Below are 27621 nucleotides of genomic sequence, written 5' to 3' on the forward strand. Positions count from 1 at the left end.
TCCTGCAAGTTTTCCTCAAGGGTGAGCCTAAATGATCTATGTAGGAGGAAAGAAGACTGTGCACAAGTGAACTGCCCTGGATTGGGACTTTTGGGTCGAATGGAATGTCAAGGGCAGAAGGTTCAGGATCAGGGATGGTGTTGCCTCAAGTTTTCCAAGCCAGCACGTAGGGGCCAGTCCGTGTGAGTTTGGGCTCGGTGGGTGAAGAGCGGTGCACTGGGGTCAGGGGAGCGGCGTGTGAGCCACCTTGCTGGGTGACTGGTGTGCACCCCTGGGAAGGTGCCTCCTGCGCCAGGTTTGTTTCCTTCTCTAAGGGGCTAGCTGTTGACATGACAGGATTATTCGAGGGAAGTTGACCGAGGGCCTGCGGTGGTGGCCTAGCGCGTTGGCCAGGAAAAGGTGGCCTGCCAGCCGAAGGGCGTGTCAGCACCGACCTAGATGTGCAGGAGAGCCGGCCAGCAGGGCTGTTGGGAGGACACGGTGGGAATGAAGCGTCCGATTTGTTATTCAGTGTTTATTAAGTAGATTCAGTCTTATATATGATATACAGATTCAAAAGAAAAAAGGATTCCACATACTTATGAAATCAGTGCATTTAGCAAGTAATACCATGGAGATAACAGCTCAATTAACAGCTCATTGGTCTTTTGTTAAGTGAGGGAGAGGGACCTGGCCTGTGCTAGTCATTCCACAAACAAAACGGAATTTAGTTGCATCACATAAAGAAGACACAGTCTAAGAATTAAAATATTAAGCCACATTTACTGGAAAAAACTCACTATCTAGAACACAAATAGTTTTTATAGAGCATTGAGGAGGAAGTCCTCACCTGCTTAGAAGAGCCACGTTAAGTTGCATAGGTGCATATCTGTAAAAATAGAATTTAGAGGTGTAGCCATTGATTAAGTAACAAAGAGTCACCTTTAAAAGTTGGTGCCATCCACTGCTCGTCTTCAGTGCCATCTGCTTACCGTCTGGAGCCCCCGCCCCGCCTCAGAGGTGCTGCCTCAGGAGCCAGCCGCTGCCAGGGGAGCCCTGAGGAAATGCCTGTGCCACCTGCACTGGGAAGTCCCAGACCCTCATCTCAGGGAACTTGCGCTCTCCCGGAACATGTCTGAATTAGGCCAGACCGTGGACACGCTCTTGGGTTGTGCCTGAATCCTGGCCGGCTTGACCCTGAAGGTCACATGGGTCACCTTGACCTCTCCCCACTCTCCGGCTGCTGGAAGAATTCCACCGTCCCACAGCCCTGCAGCCGGGTCCTGCTCGTGCTCTCCTCAAGGCCACGCAGGTGCCCCCGCCGGCAGCACCCCCCCCCCCCCCCCCCCCCCCCGGGGAAGTCTCTGACCCCTGCTCCGAGGTGGACCACGTTTCAGAGGCCTGTGGGACATCTCACACACGGAGATTTTTCTGAGCTTAGAAGAGTAGTTTTCAGCAAATCTGAGTTCTATGTGGTATAGGGTTTTTTTTGTTTGTTTTTAGGTGGAAACACAGGTAAAAAGAGGTTTTTGTCTTGTGGCTTTGCTAAGCAGGTGAGCTTAGTGAGGTGCCCCTTCCTCCTCAAGAGCGAGGCTTGCGGAGCACACAGGGACGGGGCGTCTGTACATGTAAACAGTACACTTTCACTGAGTCCAAAATTAGGAGCAAAATACAAAGGTTCACATTGGTCTTAGGTAGATACAGGCGAAAAAGGATTGAGCTGTTTAGCTCAGAAACAACAAAAACAAAGTTTCTAAAGCACCACTAAATTATATAAAAATCAGACCATGGACGGATTGAAACTGGTATTCTGGTGAAATACTTTACTATCTTGTAAAAAGTTTTACAAAAAATTACAAATTAAAAGTATCAACCCTCTGAGTTCAAAGCAGCATTTTGAAAATGAACTGGTAGTTAATCCTGTAACCACCCCTGGAGTCGTTAAGTGGCCCTTGGGAATAGGGATGGCTGGGTTCCACCTGTTTGAAATCCTTGAAAACCCTGCTCGCCCCCTTCTGTCTCCTCCCCCTCAACACTGTCCTTGGGTATAAACTGTCCTGGAGGTGATGGCGACATGAATTTTAGATGGGTCACACCATTACTGGTCTATTTGATCCACCTCTAAGACCAAATTCCCACTTCTGATTCTACCCTTCTGCTGGGATTAGCCCCCTGCAAAGACTCTGGAATTGGTGTATTCCGACTCGAGTTTCCTTCTGGCTTAGGGTACCCCGTGATGAGTCTGTGCCCTGAGGCCCTCCATCAGAACTCACAGGGCTGCAGGCAAGGTGGGGAGAAGGCAGTCCCTGGGGTGGGGGTGCGGATGTGTGTGTGAGGGGGGAACGGCGGTGAGCTCGGTCAGGCAGAACCAGCTCTTTGGTGCCCTCCAGGGCAGGATGGGTGGGGAGGGGTTGAAGCTGCATCTTTGAAAAAAACGCAAAACAGAACAAGGTCCCTGACTAAACTAGCTAATGGAGTCCTGTTTCCACACAGCGACTTGCTCCTGCTTCTGCCATCACCAGGGCTTCATGCCTAGTGTCACAGAGGAGCCCACCCAAGCGGTGAGGTCACCGTGACAGAATGGGCTGTCCTGGAGGGTCGGTGGGGAGCCCTCCCCGAGGCCTTCCACTCACGCAAGCGCGCCTGCGCCCTTGCCCAGTGCTAAGGCAGGCCGAGGTGGGCAGCTGAGGAAAGCTGGACTTGCAACTGAAGCGTTCGCTGATCTTTCGATCCAATCCCCGGTGTGTGGGCGCGGCCCCTCCCAGCCCTCCTCTCTCCCGTCCTCTCTCCTGTCTGCGGGAAAAGCCCGGTGCCTGGCTTGGGTCCTGCCTTCAGGAGGGGAAATGACAAGCAGTTGGTATCAAGAATTCTAAGGCGGCGATTGTCTCTGCCAGTTTCTAACATTATGATTTTCACAAATTGCCTGGGGTAATATTTTGCAAAAGACCTGCTGATTACTTTGTAGTATTGTTCACTCACAAAAATAAATATTTACACAAATTGAAAGGGGGCGCTGGATGTGTGGATGGCTGGGTCGGGGGACAGGCCTTGGGCGCTGGAGCTCGTGCTGTGCTAAGGGGGAGTCTCGGGTGTCCTGGCCCTGACCGGAGACCTGGGGACTAGTCAGATGGAAGGCAGAGGTGGTGCGCTGGGTGGGGTGCTGGAGGCCACTTGAGAGAGAAAAGACCACCCTGATCTACTGGGGGCTGGAAGTAAGCAAGGCGCGGGGCACCCTACCTTTCAGGGTTCTGGCTCCAAGGCCCATAGCTCGGGCCCAGATGCCAGGTGGCTTGGGGCCCCTCCTGATGGTGGTCTGCCAGTCGTGCCGGGAGCCAGTTGGCTACAGAAAGCTGGATTGGGAAGGGGCGCCTGCTCTGGGGTCGAGTGGCTCTCTGTGGCCGTCCTAGGGTCCACGCAGCCCGGGCTCCCCTGGGGCCTCTTTGCTCTGAGGGAGGAAAGGCAACAGAGGGCTTCTGCCAGCTCTGGGCAGGGGCAGGCAGCAGAGAGCTGCTGTCATGGCTACGGAGTGTTGCATGGAGAGGCCCCTCGGGCCTTCTGAGGTCTGGGTGAGTCCCTGGTTTTAGCAGCACTGGTAGGTATTGCACTGAGCAAGAAGAAGTGCCTACTGGGGAGGAAGGAAACTGGGCCAGCCTTTTCTTTGTCCTTTGTTCACACTCCAGGGATTACAGGTTTCTCCCAGGATGCGTCCCTCCAGAAGGGCGCATCCTAGGAGAACCCAAGTGGCTTCTCCACTTCCACGGGTGGTTCCTTTACTCCCCCCACAGGGGCGGAGGGCAGGGGCTGCAAGTCCAGCCAGGGGCTTGCAGCCGCTTTCCCTGTTTGGGGGCTACCTGGCTGCTGAGGGCTCGCCCTGAAGAAACAGGCCCTTCCTGGCGGGTGTCCGAGGGCCCTGGCTCCCTGGGGGCAGGGGAGGGCACGGGCTCTGCCAAGAGGCCGACATCCCCCTGCACTCCGTCCTGTCAAGCAGCTGGGAGGGCCGGGCCGGGGCAGCTGCAAGCCGCTGCTTACAAGGGTCGAAGCCCTCCTTGGGTTCTAGCCCCAGCCGCCCCTCTGGACCTCCCTCCCAGCCAGACACCCCGTGGGGGGCGCTGGGAGGTAGGTAGCCGTGTGGAACAGGCCCAGGGCCCGCCCTGGGACAGGCCCCCACTGGAGTGTGAGGTAGAACACAGGTGGCCGTGCGACTGGGGCTTCTGTGGAGTGGGGGTGGGGGGCCGTTTTTGTCTTTGCTTTGCATTAGATGTGGGTGAGGCCCTCGGGCTTGGCGGTGCTGGGCGCTCAAAGGGACAGCCAGCCCGGCGCCCGCCCCGCCTCACCCCGCCCTGCTGGCCCCCAGCCTGCGCCAGTGTAGTGATATGGAATGTTAGGTCACAGGGATACATCCTTCTGATCAGACAGACACAGACTGGCAATCTGTACAAACACAAAAGAATCCATTTTCAGAAAAATAAATTACTAAGGGGAGAGGAAGAAGGGTCCACTTTGTTTTTCTCAATAAATATGCAATTCTGCTCACCTAAGACTTGAAAGGTTATTATCGGGGGTGGGATTCTAACATCAGGGTCCACGAAGATGATTCTAAGTAGAGCTGCGTCCCCAGCGGCTTGTCAGGGGAGCCCCAGCCCTTCCAAAGCTGCCCCGTTGGCCTCTTCCAAGCAGGTCAGAGCACCCGTGTGGTGAGATTCCAAAAAAAAAAAAAGTGTTCTTGTGCCCAAAGTTGCAGGTGCTTGGCGTGTGGCTAGAAACTGCTCTTATGGATCCCACCTCTTTCAGAAAACAAAATGTACCAAGTGGTGAGGCAGGAAGCTGGGCCGGGACAGCCTCCTTCCCTAGGGTAGTGCGCTCCAGGTGCCGCGGGGTCAGTTCTGCTGTAAAATGAGGTTTTCCAGTTCGTCCGCGGAGCGCAGCAGGAAGGCGGCGGACTCTCGGTAGCCGGCGATGAGCTGCCGCACCGCACTGATCTCCGTGGGGCTGAGCTGCGCGGCCGGCATGGTCCTGCTGGTGCTGTTGCTGGAGGGCGTGGGCGTGGGTGTGCTGGAGGCGGGGGTGGCCCCGCCTTTCATGCTGAGGTCGGTGGGCCCTGCAGAGGGAGAGCATGGGTGAGGAGGGCAGGCAACGCCTCCCGTGGCACCGGAGGCCATCACGGTGCTGTCTTGGGGGCTTGCTGTGACACGGGCACTTAGGTTTCTGGACGAGTGTGCGCCAGCGCCTGGAATGGGGCCTGGTACGAGCAGGTGAAACATGGGGCTGTTAACCCTCAAGGAAGGGGGCCTTGTCGGCGACACGGTGGGGGTGGGGCGCAAGCAGAGACCTGGAGGTTCGCCCAAGATTAGGTGGTGAACGTGGGCACTTGGCTCCACCTCCAGGGCAGGATGCGGCCAGGGCCAGGCTTCGGCATCAGCCAGAGGGGGCTCCGACCTCCCCTCCCCGCTGCCCTGCATTGCGCTCTGAGGACCCTTGCTGACTGTGCTCCCCTAACGCACCCGTATCCCAGCCCTGGCAGCCGGGCGAGGGGGAGGCCTCAAGGCAGAGCGGCTCCCCTGACTGTCCTCACCCTGGGAAAGCAGAGCTTCCCTGTAAGGGCAGCTGCGAGCCATGGAGGTGTGCCATTGCTCCCCGGATGGGCAGGCTGTCCGGGGAGATGGGATTCAAGATGCCGTAGGCAAGCTGAGAGGCACGGGTGTGTGGAAAGCCCTACAGTCCGAAGTGGAGCAGGGCGGGACTTCTGTCCAGATGGAGAAGAAAGGCCAGGTGCCCTGCTTGGCTGTGGGAGAGGTTGAGGCAAGGCCGGCCAGATGGTGGCTGCGCCCTGCAGGGGATGGGGGAGGGGGAGGCTGGGAGTGCCACGTGGATGAAGGTGCTGTGGGTGCTAAGCCTGTCTGAGGAGCCGCAGAACCCCGAATCCCTCTTCCTCTGAGGAGGTCTTCTGTGGTTGGGCAAGAGGAAGGTTCGTGTTGTGGGGCCGGGGTGTGAGGGTCAGTGGTCAGGACGGGGCCCAGGGGCCCTCTCTGGAGAAATCCCCTTTGCTCTCCAAACCGTGGCAGCAAAAAAGGAGCCTGAGTTTTCTGAACCAGACGTGAGGATGTGAGGCAGGGGACCAGCGGGCCCTGTCTCCTCTCTGCCTTTCCCAAGCTACTCCGTAGGCAACTGGTCAACGGCCCCGGAACACGAGGAGGCTGCTGGGGGCCGAGCCATGCCTGAGAGACACTCAGCCTGGCCATGAGCTGCCAGATGGGTTTGGGGGGCTTTCTGGATGGGCTCCTGGAAGTTGAAAAGCATTCTTGTGAGGTGCTGAGTGGGAAAACAGCCAAAGAGCATACCCAGAGCCGCCTCAGGGCGGCCGTCTCCCTGCTCCTGCCTACCCTCCCCCTGCTGTCCATCCCCGCACCGGGTGGTCTCACCCTGACGGGCAGGTGTGGCAGGCTGACCTTGGCTGTCAGAGGTTTCCCCACTACCCTGTGGGCTCTGATGGCCAGCTTCACTCGACTGCATCTACAGTGGCACGTCTTATACTGCTGCAGAGAGAGGGACAAGCTCCAGTCACTGGAGACTTCGTGCCTGGAGGTGACATGCTGGGAGTCACTGGAAACTGGACCTGCTGCTAAAGGAAGCTGGTGCAGCCCGAGGGGGCCACCTGTCCCACGGGCTGCTTCCTCTTTGACTAGAGCACGTGGACGTCCAGAAGCAGGTCCTTGGAACTGGCTTGCTAAGGGACATCCTTGGAATTGAGAATCAAGGGAGCAGCTAAGTCTGTTCAGATGAAATGCAGGAGGGAGAAGCAGGGCTGTGACTTGCTGGAAATAGCAGCCAAGCAGGTGGTGGGCTCCCCTCTTGTGGCCAGAGGGCCATGGGGGGCAGGTGGGGAGCAGGGCTGCCTCCGGGCTGGGGAAGGGTTGGTTTCCCCCGGAGCAGCTCCCAGTCTCTTCCAGACAACGAAGGCCAGAGCCGCCTGCCAGTTGGTGTGACCGGGCCCTGGGGTTCCTGTCTCCCATTCCCAAGCCTTGTCCTCTGGTCTCTTTTGGGCAGTAGCTAGAGCCCAGAGAGAAGAATGCCCTGTCCCCTGCACCAGCCTGCTCTGGAGCCGTCCTCCCACAGGTGCTAGTGCTGACACTCGGGTGTGGTTGCTAGAGGGGCACTAGTGGGCACAAGATGCCCAGCACCCCATGGGCCAGGCTGCTTCTATCTAAGCTCGTTTGCATCCCCTGCTGACAACCTGAAGAGCAAAGTGAGGAGCACACAGTCACCCTGCCAAGGCACTGACGTGACGGAAGTGTCCCTCATGGGACTGGCTGCTGCCAGGGACGGCAGGGGGCCTGGGGCGGCTGCTTGTGGACAGCTGCGGGACTCCAGCCCAGTGCTCGCAGCGCACATGCTGCCCCAGGCCGGGAGGTAAACGAGCAGATCTCTGCCACGGTGCCCTCACCACCCACCTCTGAGGCAGCAGGGCGCGTACAGAAGGGAACAGAGGCCCCGGGGAAGCACAGGGAAGAGCCAATTGCCTCCCTCAAAGGGAGACCTGGCTGTGGCCGGAGTCTCTCTAGCAGCTGTGAATAGGGCAGAGAGGGGAGCAGGCCCAGTGCCCTTGCCGGCGGCTGCAGCCCCAAGACAGCCATGCTGCATGGACCAGCTGGGGGCTTGTCCCCATCGCCTGCTGCCTGGGAAGGGCTGTCACACTCGTGTATATCTAGGGGGTCCTGACTTCCCTGCCCTGGGACCTGTCCTCAGATACTCTTAACTGGGTCCCCACCCATCAGGCCCGTCAGATGGCTCTTCTTCCTAGAAGAACAGACACCCTCTGGGACAGCGGTCCCACCTCGCACCGCGGCTGGCCACTCCGGCTCCGGCTTCGGGGATTAAGGCCAGGCAGCCTCTTATTTTAGGTTAAGAGGCATTAGGAAGGGATGAGAAGTTAAGCCCAGGCAGGAGTCTTCCAGGGCCCTGCACACAACACACTTCCTGGTGTTAGGAGGCAAGGTGAGCGGAGCGGGCTGGGGCTTTCTGCCATGGGTAGGGGCCTGCCCTCTCCCTTGCTGCCCGGGAACAGTGAGGGGCATCCTGCAGCCAAGGACAAGGGCTTGAGAAGAACTCTCAGGCATGTCAGCTAAGACCTAGGACCAAAGTTCCCTGGCCTGTGGGTGGTACTTTCCTCTAACCTACTCCTCAAGCAACTTGGGGTCACCCTCAGCTCTCCTCCTCACCCCCTTGTCTCTGAATGACCCTCGATGCACACGGCTTCTGCCTCCTGCCCTTCTGATTCAGATCTCACCACCAAGACCGAGCACAGTTCACAGCCCTGCTTCGCTTAAAACCCATCAGTGGCTCCCACCGCACATGGAACGAAATCCCAGTGCCAGCCCTTCGGTCACCCCCACCCACTCCTCGCTCACTCCCCAGGGCTGCCAGCGGAGCCTGCTCTTCCCCTGTTGTCCCCCCTACCCCAGCCTCCCGTGGGGCCCAGTGTGAATGGGCCTGAGCTCCCCACTTAGGGCAACACCTAACTCCACAGGGAGGTCTGTGGCTTTTCAGGGACTGTTTCTCCAATACTGGGCTCTGTCCTGTCTGCATCCAGGGCACAGGGGAAGTTCTGCATAGGCCCCAGGACAAACACCAGCTTAAGGAGTTGGGGAACAGATAGCTAACTGTCAGCCCAGGTGACCTGCACAGGGCTCTGTAGTGCAGGGGCAAGGGCTCAGGCCTGGAGAAGGCGGTGACCTGCCTGGAGCCATGTGACAGGCTCCCTGCAGGCCGCAGCTGCTGAACTGGGCTGTGCCCTGGCCCGATGCTGGCTCTGCTCCCAGCTCTGAGTGCTCCGGGCCAGTGACCCCCTTTCTGAGCTCTGCACTGGGGGTAAAGCAGGTGTGTGGAGAGGATTCAGCTCAGAGCAGGGCCTCAGCTGCGCTCAGTGCTCTCGATGGCCGGCGAGGAGCCGAAGCTGGGCAAGGCCCAGCCGTGCATCCAGGCGCGTGCTGGAGCGGCCTCCTTGGAGGCGAGAAGGGACTGGTTCGCCGTTTTAACCAGCCGAGATTTCCTCACCGGCCAGCCTATCGACTGTGCAACAGGGGAGGTGTCGGTGCCACGCGGCAGGTGCGCTCTCTGCCGGCCTCTGCCTCCCCACCTGCCCTGCACACAGACCTGGGTTCAGGTCTGCGAGCCCGGGGCCCCCACTCACCGTTACTGTGATTTCCTGTTTGGAGGGAGGCAGGGGGCTGCAGGTTGCTGCCCAAGGCCCCGTAGCCGCGGTAACTGTAGTTGAGGCCGCCATTGACATACACGGGGTCCTGGGAGTAGGAGGAGGCTGGCAGTGAGTAGGTGGAGTGGGTGATGGCTGCAGAGTCCCGGGAGTGCTGCTTGTCCAGGGCAATGGGCTCGTCCTGCAGAGCGGGAGGAAAGCGCTAGGGAACCGAAGGGTCCTGACGGTTGTCCCTGGGACCCAGTGCTTTGACCTATGGGGCTCTGCTCATCTCTCTGGGGGGCAGATTTGATCCTGCCTGGCTAAAAAACCCTCTCAGAAAGAATGAAATCTGGCCAATTGTAGCAACGTGGATGGAACTGGAGGGTGTTATGCTAAGTGAAATAAGGCAGAGAAAGATACCATATGTTTTCACTCATATGTGGATCAGGAGAAACTTGACAGAGGACCATGGGAGAGGGAAGGGGAAGAAAAAAGAAGGAGAAGGAGGGAGGCAAACCATAAGAGACTCTTAAAAACTGACAACAGGCTTGATGGGGGTTGGGGGAAATGGGTGATGGGCATGGAGGAGTGCACTTGTTGGGATGAGCACTGGGTGTTATATGGAAACCAACCAACTTGACAATAAACTATATTTAAAAAAACCCAAAAAATCCAAAAACCCCTCTCAGAGGCCAGACTCCTAGGCCTGCGTGCCCAGGCCCTGCCCCGTCGCGGCTCCATCTGGGTCCCAGGGCGGCCTTCGCTCTCTCCCTGTACCCAGCCGTCTGCAGCATGACTGACAGTCACCCTCTCGCCCCGGGAGCGCTGCCCAGCAGCGGCGGGTAAGCGGGTACCTGGGAGGACTGGTAGATCTCCAGGCGCATCCTTTTGGCTGCTTTTCTCGTCTCGCTCTCGCAGGCCGCCGCCAGGATGTTCTCTGCCATGGCCGAGGTCAGGTGGGGAGGCGTGGGTCTCGTCTGCAGGCAGAACAGGGACGGGGCCGGTGCTGGGGCTTACTGAGACCCTGCCCCGGAGGTGGGTGGCCCGGGGCTGGGGCATACGCTCCAGGCCATGCTCTATGGAACCGTGTAATCTGTCTGGGCCTCAGCTTCCCTCCTCTGAGAATCAGGGATTGTGGTTCCTGCTTTCCAGGGGTATCAGGAGGGTCAAGGGGGAAGTGTCTGGCCAGGGGACCACCCAGGAGTCCCCGGGGGGGTGGTGCACAGGGAACAGGTAGACTGGGGACGAGGGGCTCACCATCTCCATGCCATTCTTCTTCATGCGCCGGCAGGACTTGAGGTAGGTGCGGATGCGCTTGCGGGCCCGCTCCTGGAACTCAGGGAACTGCCGGCTGCAGGACTCGATGATGGCCTGGATCTTCTCCTTGGGCTGCTTGGAGATGGGCACCATGCGGTCCAGGTTCTCGTCCACAAAGAGACGTACAAACATCTGTGGGAGACACCGGCTCTAGGAAGGGCTGCCTCGGCTGTGGCCCTGGCCCCGGCCCTGCCCAGCCCTCACTGGCGCTCACATTGAAGGCCTTGAGGCGCTCCGGGTCCATGCCCTCAGAGTCGGTCATCTTATCGTTGTCCTCATGGTCATCATGGTCGTCGTCGTCGTCATCTGCTGTGGGGGCCCGGCCTACCGTCAGGTCCTCAGGGCAGCCACTGACCTCAGTCTTGATGGAATCATAGCTCCCGGAGCTGTAAGGGGGCGACTGAGAGAGGGCAAGGGCCAGAGGGTCAGACCAGGCCCACTTTTGGTCTCCGACAGCCACGGAGAGCTCGGGGACCAGGGTGGTGAGCACACCCAGCCGTGGCACTAGCCACGGTGTCGAGGTCCTGTGTCACCGCCCCTCCCCACTCCCTTCCCCCTCGGAATGGAGATGCCCGTGGGCGGTGGAGGCCTGGGCCCGTGATGGCGCTTTACTCAGCAGCAGCGTCCACACCACGACCTGCTGCATCATGCGAGGCCGGCCAGACGTAGGCAGGGTTCCCAGCCTCTTCTGGTTCTGCCAAGACTGGTTCTGGCTTTGGGGTTTCCCTCCCCGGTCCCCAAGGAGCTGCAGCCCGGGCTGGCAACAGTGCGGCCACACAGGCAGCGAGTGCGCCGTCTGTCAGGGAGAGCGCAGTCGGGCCGGGAGAGGGAGCCAGCCAAGGCGACAGGTCCAGTGGGCAAACTGCATTGCAGGAACTCCAGGGCTGGGGTTCCCCTGTCTGCGGCCGCTTCCGGGGAGACACCACGAGCCCCAGCGCACAGGTGTGTTTGTGGAAAGGGGCAGTGGGAACCAGGCCCAGCCCACCAGGCAGTCCCCTGTCGTACAACAGAGGGACCCAGCTGCCTACTCCCTCCCCACAACTGCCTCAGAGCAGAAGCCTCTTTTTGTGGGGATCACAGCTCTTGCTGAAGAGCAAATGGATGAAGATGGGTACTGACTGGTGCCCAGTCCTGCCTTGGCTGCCGCCACCAGGACTCTCTGTGACCGTCCCACAAGAGGGGTGACTCAGCTTGGTCCACACAGACTCCAATAGTCAGAGACCCTAGGTGCTCTGGCCGGGTCATGCCAGACTCGCAGTGGAGAGGCAGCAGACCTTCCAGGCCCTGGGCAAGTCCCACCCCAAGGTGCTCCTTAGCCGAGTCCTCTGGCCCTGGCAGAAACCGCAAAACACAAGCTCCCATCTCGCTTCCAGGCCCACACGCGTGGCCTGAACTCACGGCGGCAAACTCCCTCCGCAGCTCGTGGGGTGGGCAGGTCTGCCCCTGGGCTCAGGAGAGGACGGCCGTGCTCTGGCCAGGACCCGCTCCGTGGCCTGAGCTCAGGCGCACAGGAACAACTGCACAGCCACTCATCAGTGCGGAACCCATGACACAGGCCGCAGGGGCAAGCGCTGGCACACGCCCTACACCCCCTTGCAGAGGAGAAGGGCCCGGGGAGGGCACAGAAGCTGCGTCGGGATACATGGCTGGCACGGAGGGATGTAGGGCTCTGATAAGTCACCTCTGGCCCCCCAGCCCCAGTAGGAGAAAACTCTGCTGAGAGTGTATGTGCCCAGTGATGTAGTGCCCCAGTGCAGGAAACCTCAGTAGCCCCGAAGCAGCTTGTGGAAGCATAGGCAGTGGCCCCAGAAGGCAGGAGGGAGTTCCCAGTGCGGGGGCACCCCTTCTGGCCAGCCTTCCCTACTGGCCACCCCTTCTTCCACATAGCTTGGCCTACTGAGTTTTGAACATTCACATCCCTGGGCCGTCAGAGGCCTCATTCTTTCTCTGCACCATCTGTAAAATGGGGACAGGCATGCAAAGGGGACTTTGTGCTGTGGCCACTTGCTGCTAAAATTTGCAGCAGACTCCATTCTGGGGGTTGAGGGGAACAGGCCACAAGTCACCCACCACCTTCACTAAGGCGGGGCCAACCCCTCTTTATAGATGGTGACACAGGCTTGGAGGAGGGAAGGCCTTGCTTGAAGTCACACTGTGTGATCACTTATTCCAGAGCCTCCCCTCTGACTTGCGGTCACAACTCTGGGGACACACAATTTCATTTCCACCTCACCCAACCCTGACATGTACAAGGAAGGAGGCGGCCCTCAGCCCCACACACCTCAGGGGTGGTCTTCACCCCATACTTGACACGGCTCCGCAGGCCATCGGTACCACAGCTGTCTGAGGGGTAGGAGGGCGTGCCGAGCGCTGTGCCTGGTGGGAGCTTGTCACATAGGTTGATGGGCTGATCTTCGGAGGTGGCGGTGAAGTCCATGGGGGCCACGGCGCCGTTGCCATTCATCTCGGGGAAGGCGGGGTCGCCCTGGGTACTGCTCGATGTGGATGGGTTCAGGGTGGAGGAGCCATTGCCGCTGCCACTCTCAGAGGAGGAGTCATCTAGAACAAGAGGCCTGGGTGTGAGGCTCCCCCCAGCACATCCTGCCCCAAGCCCCCCTGGGGTCTTGTGGCCACAGCAGCCACAGGGAGCACTTGCTCCATCTCGTCCTCACGGGCATCTCTGGGCCGGAGGAGACCCTGCTGTCCGAGAGGCTAGCTTTGCCACTGCCCAATGGAGGGGGGGGGCCCTCGGCCTGAAGCGGGCCATTGGGAGTGGAGCGCCCAATCATCTGCCCTCCGCACCTGTGACACCCCGTCCAGGCTCAGGGAGGCCCAGCTTCAAGGACCTGGGAGTGAGTGGCTGCAGCCCCAGGTCTGAGCAGCCTGCTGCAGGCCACAGGTCCTTGGACACCCAGGGGTGGCTTGGGGCCTGACAGGCATCCCCCTCTTCTTCTAACTTACCACTGCCCTGCCCCTTCACACCCTCTCCCCACAGCGGGCTCTCAACTTCCTTCATCTGCTAAGGAGAATGGGATAAGGGGCCGATTGTGAACCGCCCCCCGCCCCCCACCCCAGTTACCCTCTCCTTCCTGCAGGCCGGCCCAGCCTCCTCTGGGCAGCTTATGCACAGGCAGTTCCCCCCGCCCCACCGGCTGCCTTCTGTGTAAGGCCAGCTGGCCTTGGACATCCTGAGCCAGGGTTCCAGGCTCTGGGGTCTGCATTCCTGGCATCTCAATAGGTTAGCACTGCTTTCCAGAGGTGACAACCCAACAAAGCTCTGCCCAGGGCGCCCCCTGCTGTGGAGAGCACAGTATTGCCTGGGGGATCTGGGAGGACAAACTTTAACTAAGGGGCTAGACATTTTCAGATGAAATTCCAGGCCCCTCTCCCCAATCAAGGCCCAGCCTCCTGCCTGAACAGCTGAGACGGCGGAGGCGAAACTAGTAGAGCTCCCAGGGTCACTGTCAGGTGGTGAGTACCCCGTGGTTCCCGGTGGCGCCCAGGTGCCCCAGGGCTCAGAACACGCACCCTGAGCTGGTGGGGGAGGGGCGACCACAGTGAGCCTAGACCGCATCCCAGGCCACCCCTTCCCCCAGGCCAGGGTCGCGCAAGACCCCACCCCCACTCTCCCAGCCAGCAGATTATGAAGATTTAGTCCCCGGGGCTGGGCATTGGGCACGCGCACCGCCAGAGCGTCCCCATGGCGACCGAGCGGCTCTAGCGCCCCAACCAATCGCTGGCCTCCCTGCTGCCCTGGGGCGGGGCCGGGCTGCCCATCAAGCAGCCGAGCCCCGGGCAGAGGGGGATGGGAAAGGCCGTGGTGGAGTGGCACCCCTCCCCCTCGGCTGCCGCAGGTCCCCAGGGCTTGGCTGCCCCTCCTCTTCCTCCTCCTCCTCAGGGCAGCCACCGCTCCCTCCATCCTCCTGCAGGTCAGCTCCAGGCTCTGTTCAAAACTGCCCCCCAGTTCCCTGCCTGCTCAACGCACCCCAGAGTGCCCCAGCCTGCGGCCTTGCAACCTCCAGGACCTCACCATGCGTCCACTGCCCCCCTCCTCGATCATCACAGATGGGCCTGGTTATCCCCCAGAAGGATCTCCAGCAACCAATGCAGATGTTGGTGGAATGAACAAATTGCCCAGCAGGATTTACTGAGCACCTACTGCATGCCTGCGGGTCCCAGGGTGGGAAACAAAGTAATGAAGGCAACCAAGGTGCTAGCCCTCCTGGGGGGACAAATGCTCATTACCGAACCACAGGAAAGTGGCTGCACTCCTGCCCCTCATCACACCCATCTCCACCCCTCCCTTTTCCAGCACCAGCCTATTCCTGTTCCATAACCTTCCTGTCCCTGACTGCTATCCTCCAGACCCCCGCTTCTGTAGGCCAGGCCCCACCTTCCTGGCCGCCACAGGGGCCTCCTATCTCCAGGCCTCTGCTGTCCCCCGGCCCTGTGGCTTCCAGCTCAGAAAATTTCAGTCTACCTTCAAGGCCTAGCTCAGTGCTTCCTCCTCAGGGCAGGCCTCCTCTTCCATTGTCCCTGGGAAGGAGTTACAGCCTCAAGGCCTCTCCCTCCTAGGGCTACTTTGGAGCCTCCGCCCAGGCTAAGTCCTGAGAGTTGCCCACCTCCCACGGGGCAACCCCCATACACGCAGGAACCTCTTCTGGAGCTGGGAGGCAGGGACGGGCACCCACACTGACCACGGGAGCCCCCATTTGCTCTGGCAGGTGCCCATTTTTAGTCCCCCCTCTAGGGGAGACTTCACATCCCTACTGAGGATTATCTCTACTGGGCCAGCCGCTTGACCTTAGAGGGCTCTGTCTTCCTCCCCTGGAAGGAGGGGTTGCTAGGAGGGCACCATGCTCTGCACGCAGTGAGCCAGCTGTCCCAGCGCATAGGCGTCAGGCCCACGGCCTCCTGCAGTGCCGCACCCCTGCACAGGCCCACAGGTGGCACCCAACCACCTGCCTCCTGGGAGGATGGACCTCTCTTGCCCTGTACCTGTGGTGCAAGGGGGGAAGGAGAACCATGCGTCCCAGCCCCGCACAGCTCAGGAGCCCAGGGCTGTGCACCGTGCTGCTCAGCCAGCCAGCCACTGGCACCGATCCCACTGCAGCGCAGCCCCCCTGCCCAGTGCTCCGAGGCTGCTCTAGTCCATGGAGGGAAGGGGCTGGGCAGGTGGGACCAGGAGGGGCCAGGAGTCCAGACTATGCGTTCCCAGTTGTTAGAAGAAATCAGAAACCTGCACCATTATGTAAATATCCCGATTTTAAAATATTAATGACAGACTTACACTGTTTCCCTTTTCAAAGACCCTGCCAAATAAATGGATAAAACTAAGTGTGATCTATCTGTGCAATGGAATATTGTTCAGCCCTGAAGAGGAATGAAATACGGTCACAGGCTACAACATGAACTCGGAAAGTGTTAAGCTGAGCGAAAAAACCCAGACACAATGGGACAAATGCTGAATGAGCCCCCTTCTGGGCAGTGCGCAGACCGGACACATGCACGGGGACAGAAGACGCACCGGGCCACCAGGGGCTACTGCTTAATGGATATAGTTTGGGGTGAGGAAAACAAACCGTATTTTGGAAATAATGGTGCTGGTTGCCCAACACTGTCACTGTGCTTAATGCTGAATCGTACACTTAAAAATGGTTAAAATGTAACAAAGTTTTTATGTTATACATATTTAATCACAGAAATCCCCCCCAAACAAAAAACCCCAAAACCTAGGGCAGGCCAGCAGGCCCCAGATCACAAGCTTGGCTCCCACCTCCTCCCCCCACAGGCTAAGTGCAGGGGAAGCTGGCCACACACAGCGCACCTCTGAGCATGTGCCCCCCCTCCCCCCGCCCGCATCATTCTGCTGGGCCGCCCTCTTCCGGGTGCCCACCGTCTGCAGTGCCGCCTACTCACGGGCTCCCTCGAACTCAGGTCCATTTTTTCCCAACTGGAGAGGCCATGGGTTTTAGGCAGAATGCAGAGGAGCTGTGGAGGGGGGTGGACATGGGCTGTGTCACCTTGAAGATGCCACTTTACCTCCTTGAGCCTCGGTTTCCTTTCTGAATGCGTGTCATGTCAGTAAAATGGGATTCGTGAGGTGTAGACGATACTGGTATAGAGAGTAGGCACTAAAGAAAAAGCTGGTTCTCTCTACTCTATTCTCTTTTGTCATAACTCATCTGCTTCCTACACACAGGGCGTTCGGGGGGCCCCTCAAGAGCCCGGCCAGGTGTGAAATTGGAGGTGGGCACAGGGAGGAGGGGGAGGCCAGCGCCCGCTGCTCTTCCCACCCTCATCCCTTCCCTGCCCGAACACTTACTGGTGTCAGGCCCATGCAGGGCACTGGGGACATAGCAGTGGAAAGAGGGTGGTCACTGTCCTGGGGACTCATATTCCAGTGAGTAGAAAACCACACACGGGGTTCTAGAAGAGACTGGGCTCCAAAAAGAGAGTTGTGTGAGCATTTTGGCTCTGGAGCCCGGACCGCAAGGCCCCATGTCCAGAACTCCTCCCAAGGAGGGCAGGACGCGATGAGGGAGGGAGGTGGGGGGAATGCTTTGTATACGCAGCAGCCCATGGAAGGAGCCTCACAGGAGGACACTGAGGAGGCCCTGGGGCCAGGGTGCTGCCCCCTAATCCTGGGGGGGGGAGGCAAAGGTGCTGCTGGGGGGTGGGTGTATCAGCCCATCACTGCCCCGGGGCAGTGGCAGCTGTGTGGATGGAGTTTATGGCTTCCTAAGTAGAAGCCAGGCTCCCTCCAGAGGGGGCCTTTGCTGCCACCCACTCCAGCTGTGCCAGCCGCGTACCTTTTCACTTGCTGTTCCGCTTCCGACACACTGTTCCCAGCTTGCTCTCCCCTTCAGGGATATGCTCCAAGGTCACCTTCTCCCTAAGACCTCCCTGCCCGCACTCTGACAGGCTGACACCTTTACCTACTTTTCCCAGACCATTTTAATCACCTCTCACATACAGTGTCTATGGCCTGTGCCCAGCACCCCTCCCGGTGTCAGCTGCCCCAGCGCTGCAGGCCCAGGGTTAGCCGGGCTGTGCTGGGTGAGCCCACGTCATTCCTGCCTCTCCAGACACCATATCCCTTCCTCCAGGGAGGGCACCACGAGTCTTCCAGGGTAAGTATGCGCCCCATGCCTGGCCAGTCAGCACGGCCCATCCTGGCGGTCAGTGGGCCTGTGACCACCAGCTGGACCCACGATAGTCAGTCCTGGGGCTCTGGCTGAAATGTTGGGGAAAAAGTGCTCCCCCAAGCTCCCAGGGCTGCAAAGCCCATTCGGCAGGGCTGAACAGCTGGAGGGACCCCCCTCCTTCAGTCCATCCCTGCCGAAAGCCAAAGAAGAACCCAGACTTTCTGCTTACAGGAGCCAACAGTCCCCTTACTGGGGAAGGTAGCCGGAGTCCCTGAGCGATCCTTCCTGTGGGAGGGGCCCAGGGATGGGCACCCAAGCCAGGCTGTCCCTCACTGTGGCCCAGCACGAGCCCTGGGTCTGTCCCCCTAGCCCAGTCCAGAGGTGGCCGGTACCTGCAGGAAGGGCTGGTGGCAGCCCCCGCCCCTGCAGCCTGGCACCATTTGGGGAAAGAAGGAGCAGAGAGGAGCGTCAGCGCCCCAGGCTGAGGCACACTGGGCTCCCGTCTGCTCCCTATTCCTCCCTCCTCCCCACGCCCTCCAAAAAAGTGTGATTTAAAGGAGACACAGACACGTACTCACACCCATGCCCGAACGGGGCTGGCGGGGCCGGGGCAGGGGAAGCAGGTGCGGGCCTCGCTGTCTCCCGACCTTGGGCACAGCCCGCCTCCTTCGCTCCTCTTATCTGCAGTCCAGGGAGTTGCCGCTGACGCCCTCTTGGGCTCTGACACTTTATGACCCTGTGAAAGAACCCAGCTGGCCCCACGGGCAGCAGGGGCCCCGACACACGAAGTGTGGGAGTCGGGCCTCCAGCCATGGGTCTCTCTGGGCAGACACATGTTCTGGTCCAACCCATCCCAGACCCTCCTGGAGTGACCCTGCTGTGCCCACCGGTCCTCATCTGTGCTGCTGTGGCAGGACAGACACCCCACGCGAGGCCAGGCTGCCGGGGCCTAGAACAAGTCCAGCGGGACAAGACTGCCCCCACTGACTGTGTGAGCAGCAGAGAGAAGGGTGCGCTGAGCGGCCGCGGGGACGCACCCCTTCTCCACAAAGCTTGGCCTCCCCGGCTCCGGCCGAGGACAACTCCCCGCCTGGGGCAGGCCGCGGGGCCCACCACCTGTGCCCGGAACGCCTCGGGCAGGGAAGGACCTCGGTGCCCGGCTATTTAACGTGGGGCAATGTGCTGCTATTCAAATGGGGGAATTAGGGATGAATGGGGGAAATTGTTCCTCCCTCTGTCCCGTCTCCAGAAGGAGACAAAAACCCCTTTTACCTCGGCAAACAATGCCCTTATGTGGGCGCCAGCGCCCCGCAGCCCGCACAAGCCCAGCTCTGTGCGAGCCACCAATCGCCACACCGGACTCCGGGGCCACAGCCAGCGGCACCCTCTCCCAGTGGGTGACCCGCACCAGCTCCCGAGGCGGGCTGGGACAAGGTGGGAGGATGCCCCATCACTGAGACCACGGGCCGGGCATGTGGCCACGCCATGCCCAGTGCAGGCTGCCTTCTGTGGCCAGAGGGGCGGCGGCTGAGGCAGTGCCCCCTCCTCCGTGGGCTCTGTCACAGAAGCGGCCAGGCAGGGGAGGGGAGGGGGCATTAATAATTCACACACAAAAGAGCTGGGCTGGAGGGAGGAGGGAAGGAGGGTATAGAGTGCTGGAGCCAGCAGCCCCACCATGGGCTGGGGCGGTGTAGACACCAGGGCAGGCCCTGGAGTCTGCAGAGCCGGCCTGGCCTCCTCCTGGGCTGCGTTCTGATTTTGGGTGTGCACCTCCCCAGGGCCGGTCCCCGCCTGCTCTGACAAAGGCCAGTGGCCTGGGCCATGTTTACATGATGCATAGTTCCCAGGAGCACCAGGCTCCTGGCAGGCTACCCGGCTCTTCCTCCCGGAAGGAAGGGGGAGGGCCTTGGGGTCAAACGGGGGACACAGAGGAGTTGGACGAGGCGGTCTCGCTGGGGTCCCCCCATCCTGGGTGACAGGGCCACATGAGGTGCCTGCCCCACTGTCGCTGTCAGGCCCCTGCTCACCGCCGAGCTCCCCACCAGGCTCCGCTCTTGCCTCCTAATGCCACTGGCATTAGACGCCGGCACCTCTACTCCACAGCATCGCCTTCCTGCCTGGCCTTTTGTGGGTCGTTCCTTAAGCAGGCACCGACGCCCGGGCCCTCAGAGCTAGAGCAGCGCTGTCCAACAGAAACAGAATGTGAGCCTGACACGGAGGTTCCCGCTTTCTAGGAGCCACATTTAAGAAGTGAAAAGAAACAGAGAGAATGAATTTTAATGATCTATTTTATTTAGCCCGATATAGTCAAAATCTTATTTCAACAAGTAGTCAATACTGTGTTAAAACGGAGCTACGTTACATTCTTTTTTCGTACATCTTTGAAACTCCGTGTGTATTTCACACATGCAGCAATTTGCAGGGGCCTTTCCAACAGCCACCTATGGCCATAGTATCTATCAGACGGCACGGACCTAGGTTCTCCCCTAAAACTGAAATCCCATCTCTTGGTGTGGGAGCCCCTCGTGAGTCGGTCTTAGGGGCAAGGGGCCGGAGCAGGGCTGGCCTCAGGGCACAGGGGACGGCTGCCACCTTCAGTGGGGGAGATGTCAAGTGTCAGGTGCCAGGCGTACTCACTGGTCCTGATCCGCACCAGCACCCCAGCAGGTACCAGGGAGGAGCCAAGGGCTCCCTGGGGAGGTCATCGGTGATCACACGGCCTGCGTGGCAAAGCCCAGATGGGCCCCTGATTCCCCAAGGCACCTGCCCTCTTTCTCCTCTAGGCCTCCACTTGCCCGTCTATACTATGGGACGGCCCCCACCTCGGCCGCCGCCCTGCTCCCTTTGGCTTCTCCCCCTACACACACACCAGGCAGATACGCCCAGCGGGAGGCGCTCCCACACCGGACAGGCTGGGTCTGTGTTTCCCTGGCCCCGCCCTCTAAGTCAAGCAGGGGCAGTGAGAAATCCACGCTAACTCAACGTACAGAGCTCCAGCCAAGATGCCATTGCACCCACCTCCCCCAGGACAAATCATGCATTCGGAGAGCGAACAGAGCCACTTCAGGCCACCATGTGTGAATGATTCACGGGACAGGGCCCAGGCCCTGAGGCCCATGCATGCGTGTGTGTGTGTGCATCTGGTGTCTGAGGGCCCTGGAAGGCCCTCCACAAGCCCTCCTGGAAGCTGGCCTGGGTTCAGTGCACCCCAGTCCTTAGGTCAGAGTGACGACGCCACTGTGGCTCCGGTCACTTCCTGGCTCCCGAGGAAGCCGCCCTTGGACAGGCTGCGGTGGCCATGCCTCTCCTGCACAGGCCCCCACACGCCCTGGGCATCCTCTCCAGCGCAGCAGGACTGCGTCCGAAGAGGGTCCACGGAGAGCTGGGGTCGAACGCGTCCTAGACTGAGGGGCAGGAGAGCAGGACGGCTCTGACCTCCCCGATAGCCCAGCAGACGCAGGCTAATCTCCCAGGGGTGGGGGTGGGGGAGGAGGTGTCACGCTCTCCCTTTGCAGGTCAACCTCCCCACCTCAGGCTCGGGGGCCTATCTTGCTCTAATGTCCTCACCGGGCATCTGGGGGCCTGAGACCCTGGCAGCCCGCACAAGGCCAGGGCTGTGCAGGCCCGGCCTGCTCCTGGGATAAAGGGATCCCTCGGTGCTGTCTCCCGGCCTCTCTCACCCCTCAGTGGCCGGAGGCCAGGACAGCCCAGCATTGTCTGTGCAGACAGCAACCCAGCTGATGATGGACACTTTCCTGTGACCCAGGACTGCCAGGGTGGCCCACGGCCAATCCCCGGATGGACTTGGGCCCCAGTTCTCTGTTCCTTGGGGGAGGGCAGGGCAGGGGGATCATTCCGCGTGGATGTTGGAGCCTTAACTAGGAGCAAACAGCTCGTGCTCTGGAAGGAGGAAGAATGACCTATAACCAGAGAGGATGAGGTCCAGACCCAGCTTCCGGGCTTACCTTGGACAAGCAGGGCCAGGGCTGGCCAGGGCCAAGATGAACAGGTGTGAGAGAAAGCCCAGTTTAAAAGCTCACTGCAGGACAAATCCCTCAGGAGCCACCCCCCGGGCGGCCATAGCAAAATGGCCACAATCCTCTGACATGACAGTGACCTAGGTGGATACCCAATCACAAACACTGGGGCCCCAGGGAGTTGGCTGTCGCAGGACATGAAGCTCCAACCCCAGCAGTGGGCCTGCGGGAGGGCAGGCACCATCCACAGGGCACACTAAGTATCCAGGGCTCAGGGGCAGTGCTGGGGACCGGTTGAGTCCCAATCTCCCTGTCCCGACTCCTCAGCCCTTCCTCACAAGCAGTGCAGCCCCCTGCCCCTTCCCAGGCACGAGCGGCCTCCACCCCTGCTGGAACCCTCCCATGGCATCCTCAGTGCTCAGGGCCCTTCTCTGTGGATGGCAGAACACCTCACAGCTGCCTGCCGGTGTGGACGCCTGGGGACAGGGACAGCCGGATCCAGGGGCAGGGTCTCAGAGGACTCAGGGTCCCCGACACATATAGGCGGGGTGTGCAACAGGAATTCACAAGATGTCAGGACAAGCTGAGTGCCTGACCTCCCATCCCAGCTCTCTTTCCAAAGAAGCAAGGCTCTGGGGGGTGGAGGCAGGGCAGGTGTAGAGAGCAGGGCCAAGGAACACTGGTGCAGTGCTATAAAGCAGCTGTGGTCAGGACCACACGGGGACCTCGAGGCAGAGGGGACCCAGAGGGACCTGAACAGGACCAAGTGGGGCTGGTGAAGAGTCTGGAAATTGGGACCAGTGAGGAAGAGAAGCCCTCAGCCTTTCAAGGGAGGCCCTGACCTGCCGACAGCCCCCCAGCCCACCTGTGCCAGCTGGCAGTGGGCCCCCGCGCCCCATGCTCCAGCACAGCCCCCTGCTTCAGGCCCCCCACTTAGGCGGAAATTGCCCCACACCCGCTGTTGAGCCTCCCCGTCCCAGGCCTGTGCTGAGCTCTGTCATTGCCTCACCCCACTCTCACCCCACTGTCCAGAGAGGGCACATCACTGGCCCAGCCCCACAGCGAGGCGCAAGGAGGAGCGAGTGGGGACAGGACTGAGCCTGGAGCAGCGTGGCTACAGCCACCCCCTTCCCCTGCACACTGTGCTGCAGGGACGTGGGGCGGGAGGGCATGTAGGGAAAGGCCCTACCTGTCAGCAGGCAGGAAGCCTGAGTCTTCTCTCAAAGAGCCCCCCAGGACCTCAGGGCTAATGGTCACATTAGCCTGTCCTACGTCCAACAGAAGCCAGGAATCAGAGCCAACAGCTTGCCGAAGACCACCGAGCAGGCCAGCTCAGGAGACCACGGCAGAGCACCAGCACCTGCCCACAGGGAGCCACGTCCAAGCTGAGACCCAGGAAAGCCCCAGCCCTGGCATGCAGCACCTTCCTCCCTGCCCAGCCCCCTCCTGACACGCTTGCTGCCTGAGCTTCCCGGGCTGGCCTCAGGCCCGCTGCACCCGCCTCCAGCATCGCACCGAACGCCACCCGCTTGCGCCAACGGGCTTCCTCTGCTCCCGTCTCGGCCACTAGCTGTCCGACAGCCATTTGTTGAGCACCTACCCCACGGTCAGGGCTGGCGAGAACGCCCAGAGGAGGACACTCATCCTGGTGCAAGGCCTTGACCCCAAGGATGCTCCCTCTCTGTGGCACCGTTTGTGACAATGAAGAAGAGGAACTTGAATGTCCTTCCCCACAAGTGACCCAAACGCCGGCTCCAGAGTCAGAGGGACGCTTGTGGTCTGGGCAAGTTACTTCCCCCTCAGGACAGGACATGTCCTTCCTGGTAGGAAAGGCATGGTCATAGCTCTGAGCACCCGGCAGGCTTGGAAATGGGGATTCCAGTCACTGGGATGACTGGACAGTCTTCAGAAAATGCCACATCACTGACAGGAGAGGCAAATGACATGAAGAAGAAGAAAGGTGGCTCTGGGACACGACACGCCGCCCCGCCTTTGTCTGCTTGCTTGGTTTTTTTGTTTTTTTTTTCAAACCAAGACTTATATGCACAGAAAAGACTGAGAATAATATGCCCCAAATAGTGGTATTTCCCCCTTTTCGTTTGCTCCATTTCCCCCCCTTAAATTTCTACAATACATGTAATATCTTTGAAGCCACTAAGACGTGTTTCTACAGAGCCACACCTACCCTCAGGAGGCGTACAGCCTGCCAGGGCTCCCCCGTTCTTGTGCCTGTCCCCCTCTGCCCGACTCCTCAAAGACAGGAGAAGGGGCTCAATCTCCCTATGATCAAACTGATAAGAGTCCTGAAAGAAGGGTAGACCTCCTCCTGCCATGGGCACTGCAGGGGAGGCTCCAGACCCTCCCATCTGCAGGCAGGAAGCCCCCTCCCCAGGTCACTGGAGGGAGGAAGAGGAGAGGTCCAGGGTGTCCCGTGGGCCTAGAGGAGCAGTCTCATCTGAGAGACCCTGAAATGCCCCAGGACGCCACATGGCAGGGGCCGGAATCCCCACCCCCACAGGCCTGCAGGAAGAGGACGGAGCAGGAAGAGGGAAGCGGGACCCTCTGCTCTCCCCTGGCGCTGGCTTCCTGTCTGCCAGAGAGGTGAGTAATGTCCGCTCCCCACCCCCTCGCATCCCTTCTGGAGGCCAGGCCTCACATTTTCCGTTCAGGAAGGGGCAGAGCAAGAGGCCAGTAGAGCCCATCAAGGGGAAATCAAGGAGCAGGCCCTGGCCCGGCCTTGAATTTGGAGCTCAGGGCGCCTGCGGGCCCCCCTTGCCCGTTATGTGTTCTTGTTCACATTTTCATTCACTCATTCATTTGACAGACAGTTGCCCCCATCTGCTCCGTGCCAGGCTCTGGGCTGGGTGCTGGGGTCCCAGCTTTCAGGGTGGTCATGCTCTCTGGGGGAGAGATGGACATTAGACAGATAATCCCACCTATGGGGCATGATTACAGCTGACAAACTCACTGGTCCCAAGTCAATGCCAGACTACAGCCGGCTTCTCCGGCACCTTCCCTCTACCCCAGAAGGCACCACCTGAGCCAAGTGTTTGCCAGGCACCTGTGATGTGTACAGAGCTCCATCTGGACTCTGAGGCCAAAGCCTCTGATAGGGCTTAGCTGTGGGTCTAGAAAAGACCCCGTCCATGCGTGGGCAAGAGGTTGCAGCGGGAACAGCCTGGATCACTCTGGCCCCCAAGAAGCCAGAGCTTGGTGTGTGTGAGGGGAGGCTCCTTTGGTTCCCAGGCTCCCCCCTGCTCCATCTTCTGGGGAACTTCACACATGGCCACCACCTGCTGAGGCCGAAACAGGGGGGCAGCCTCCTCTGGCAGATCACCCAAATTCTCTTCCTCATTTCCCATGTCTCGTGAGGTGGGGCAGGAGGTATACTCACCTGCCGCAGTGACAGCCCGCAGCGAGGAAGCACCCCCCCACCCCAGCCCAGAGTCTGCTGCTGAGATTTCGGGGTGCCGGGCACAGCATGCAGAAAGGAGATCTGGGAAGGGCATCCTCCAAGGCAGTGGTGGGCTTGCAGGGGGGAAGCACAACTGTGCATGTTTCAGGGTGAGCGCATTCCCCACTCCCCACAAACCTCAGAGGCAGGCTCCCAGGGGTGAAAGCTAGTGTGCTAATTCATCTCTGGTCTCTGACCCGCCAGGACCCAGTCTTCATCTGCCTTTGTTAAAATCTGCAAAGGGAGGGGATGTGGAGGGGGTGGTGGAGGAGGAGAGTGGAGGGAGGAGGAGGAAGAGGGGAAAGAGGAGGGCCCCAACACACACACCTACAGGTGTGAATGTGAGCAAGCTACCTGGCTTCCTGAAATGGTTCTGGGCTGCACCACCTGGCACAGGCGGCACGCTCCCTGGCACAGCCTAGGAAGTCCCCCCACTTTCTGGCTGAGGGAAAAGACCCAGGTGCTCAGACTGGGGATGGCCTGAGGAACAAAGAACCCAACTCGTCCCTGACAAGGGCGGACCTGCATCCCCCTCCGGATGGTGTGCTGGGGCTGTGGGGGGTGGCGACAGGTCTTGATAAATGTTTGTTTCTTCATTCATTCAGGCAACAAACATTTAGCAGGCCCCTATAACACGCCAAACATACAGCTGGAGTCGCCGGGGACAGAGCAGAGCACAAGACTGACACAGTCTGTGCCTTGCAGGTCGCACAATGGGGGCTTTAGGCCTCAGCTCACCAATCTGCCAGTTCCATGGAGGACGGAGGGCCAGAGACCACACACCAACTCACCACAGAGGGTTATGGCTAGCTTCGGAGTCTGGGGTCAACCAGAGCTCCTGCCTGGCCTGGCCCCACCCCAGTCCTCCGTTAACAATGGGGGGGGGGACATGAGAACACCCTGTAGTCTGGCGGTCTCCCACTGATTCGCTGATGGGAGCTTGTGTCTGCACTGTAAGCACCTTCAGAGAGGGGAGCTGGCTGCAAGCCTTGGTGGGGGCTGGAGGAGGGCATGAGGCCAGGCCTGTGCCCAGTCAAAACCCTATGGGAACCCACTGCTCTGGACAAACACAGCAGTCACCAACAGACCCGGGGCCAGCAGGGGCAGCAGAGACCAGGCCAGGCAACTGGGCCTTCTCAAGGCCTGCGACCCCCTCACTGGGTCTCGGTCGGCCTCTGGCCAGCACATCAGCCCACAGCCTCCAGAAGCAGCCTCTGATTAAATAATTAAATTGATGGTATCACAGTCAACACCATCCTCCCTGTCTCCAGCTCTGGCTGCCTGCCCTGATAAACACCCTGGTATGGTCAGCAGGCCAGCCTGCTTCAGCCGAGTCCCCGCAACCCGGGGGGGCCTGGGGGTGGCGGGAGGGGGACAGCAGGACTACGCCCGGGGTCGGCGCCCCATGAGGCTCTTGTGGGACCAGCTGCAGAATGCGCTGACCCCAGTCTCTCTGCTGCATTTCACGGAGGGCCAAGCCCCAGGCAGCGGGGCAACAGAGGCTGAGGAAGCCCGGTGATCCCCACAGAAACAGCCCCTTCTGCTGCCTGACCCTGGAGATGACCCCCCAGAGTGCCAAATCTCAGTGGGAGAGGTCTCCAACAAAAGAGCAGACTCCCAAAGGAGGGCTTTGAGTAACAAGAACGTAAGACTTTTTCAAGAATGAGTTGAGGAAATACAGCCCCCATTGAGTCCTACTACTCTTGAGTTTTGTTTTGTTTTTAAATGTTTTGGATCCTTCTTGGGAAGGTATAACCCTACACCCTTGGCTGAGCTCTGCTGGCGCAGCCCTTGGTGTGGCCTTCGGGTGTGGCCTTCGATAGGCTCAGATGAGGAGGGAGGTCAGCTGCTGGGCACTTCCGAGCCCCAGAGCCCCCGGCCCCCAGCAGCATACGGCTGCCCCCACCCCGTGGGAATACTGGGAGGCGCGACTGGTCTGGGAGGCTCTGGTGGGGAGGCTCACGGCACGAGGGGGTCGTGCTGACCTCACGAGGTGTCCGTGCACAAAAGTCTTTTCTTTTCCAGCAGCCTTATACCCCAGTCCCAGCAGAAGCACCCTCTGGTCTCCCCAGCCCCTGGCCCAGCTTCCCCAGCCGCCTCCAGGCCGGGTCTCCTCCCAGACAAAGCGGGATTCAGGCCCGAGAGGGCAGTTGGGAGGCAGGCGCTGGTTCTGCCATGGAGACGAACTTTGACCCAAACTGCAAGGCTCCTACCCCTTATTTACTCTTTAAGGCTAACCCGTTTCACAGAGTTAACATTACACCCCTTTTTAACCCTGCACTTCCCTCCCGCATTCCAAGCCCGACCTTTGACCCTTCCTAATTGCTAGCTCTACACCCCAGATCTCTGAGGCTCAGCCCCCACCCCCAATCACCTCCCCAGAAACCAGAGCCCCTCCAGAGATACTGACCACAGGTGCCACCCCAGCCCCACAACTGCACGGGATGGACACAGGCACTGTCGCCCCAGAGACCTGGCCCCTTGGGGGCTCCACACCGGTGCTCCAGAGCGGACCCCTGGGATCTGACTTATGACTCCAACACTCTCATCCCAAGA

The 27621-nt window shown here is 60.0% G+C and overlaps 1 protein-coding gene across 4 annotated transcripts in view; it reads right to left on the minus strand.

Annotated features, from left to right (window-relative positions):
• Positions 1 to 499: 499 nt before the first annotated feature.
• Positions 500 to 27621, minus strand: part of NOL4L (nucleolar protein 4 like) — an 84830-nt gene continuing 57708 nt past the window's right edge. For all 4 annotated transcript variants that reach the window (XM_029915992.1, XM_029915991.1, XM_029915993.1 and 1 more), the window contains 6 exons: positions 12768 to 13045; positions 10701 to 10886; positions 10427 to 10618; positions 10024 to 10146; positions 9167 to 9368; positions 500 to 5077 (listed from right to left, as the gene is read on the minus strand). In XM_029915992.1, the coding sequence (XP_029771852.1) occupies positions 4857 to 5077; positions 9167 to 9368; positions 10024 to 10146; positions 10427 to 10618; positions 10701 to 10886; positions 12768 to 13045 (1202 nt within the window). In that variant the 3' untranslated portion in view covers positions 500 to 4856. The remainder of the gene's footprint in view (positions 5078 to 9166; positions 9369 to 10023; positions 10147 to 10426; positions 10619 to 10700; positions 10887 to 12767; positions 13046 to 27621) is intronic.

Source organism: Suricata suricatta, chromosome 12, assembly GCF_006229205.1.
Source record: "Suricata suricatta isolate VVHF042 chromosome 12, meerkat_22Aug2017_6uvM2_HiC, whole genome shotgun sequence".
In the NCBI taxonomy this organism is placed as follows: Eukaryota; Metazoa; Chordata; class Mammalia; order Carnivora; family Herpestidae; genus Suricata; species Suricata suricatta.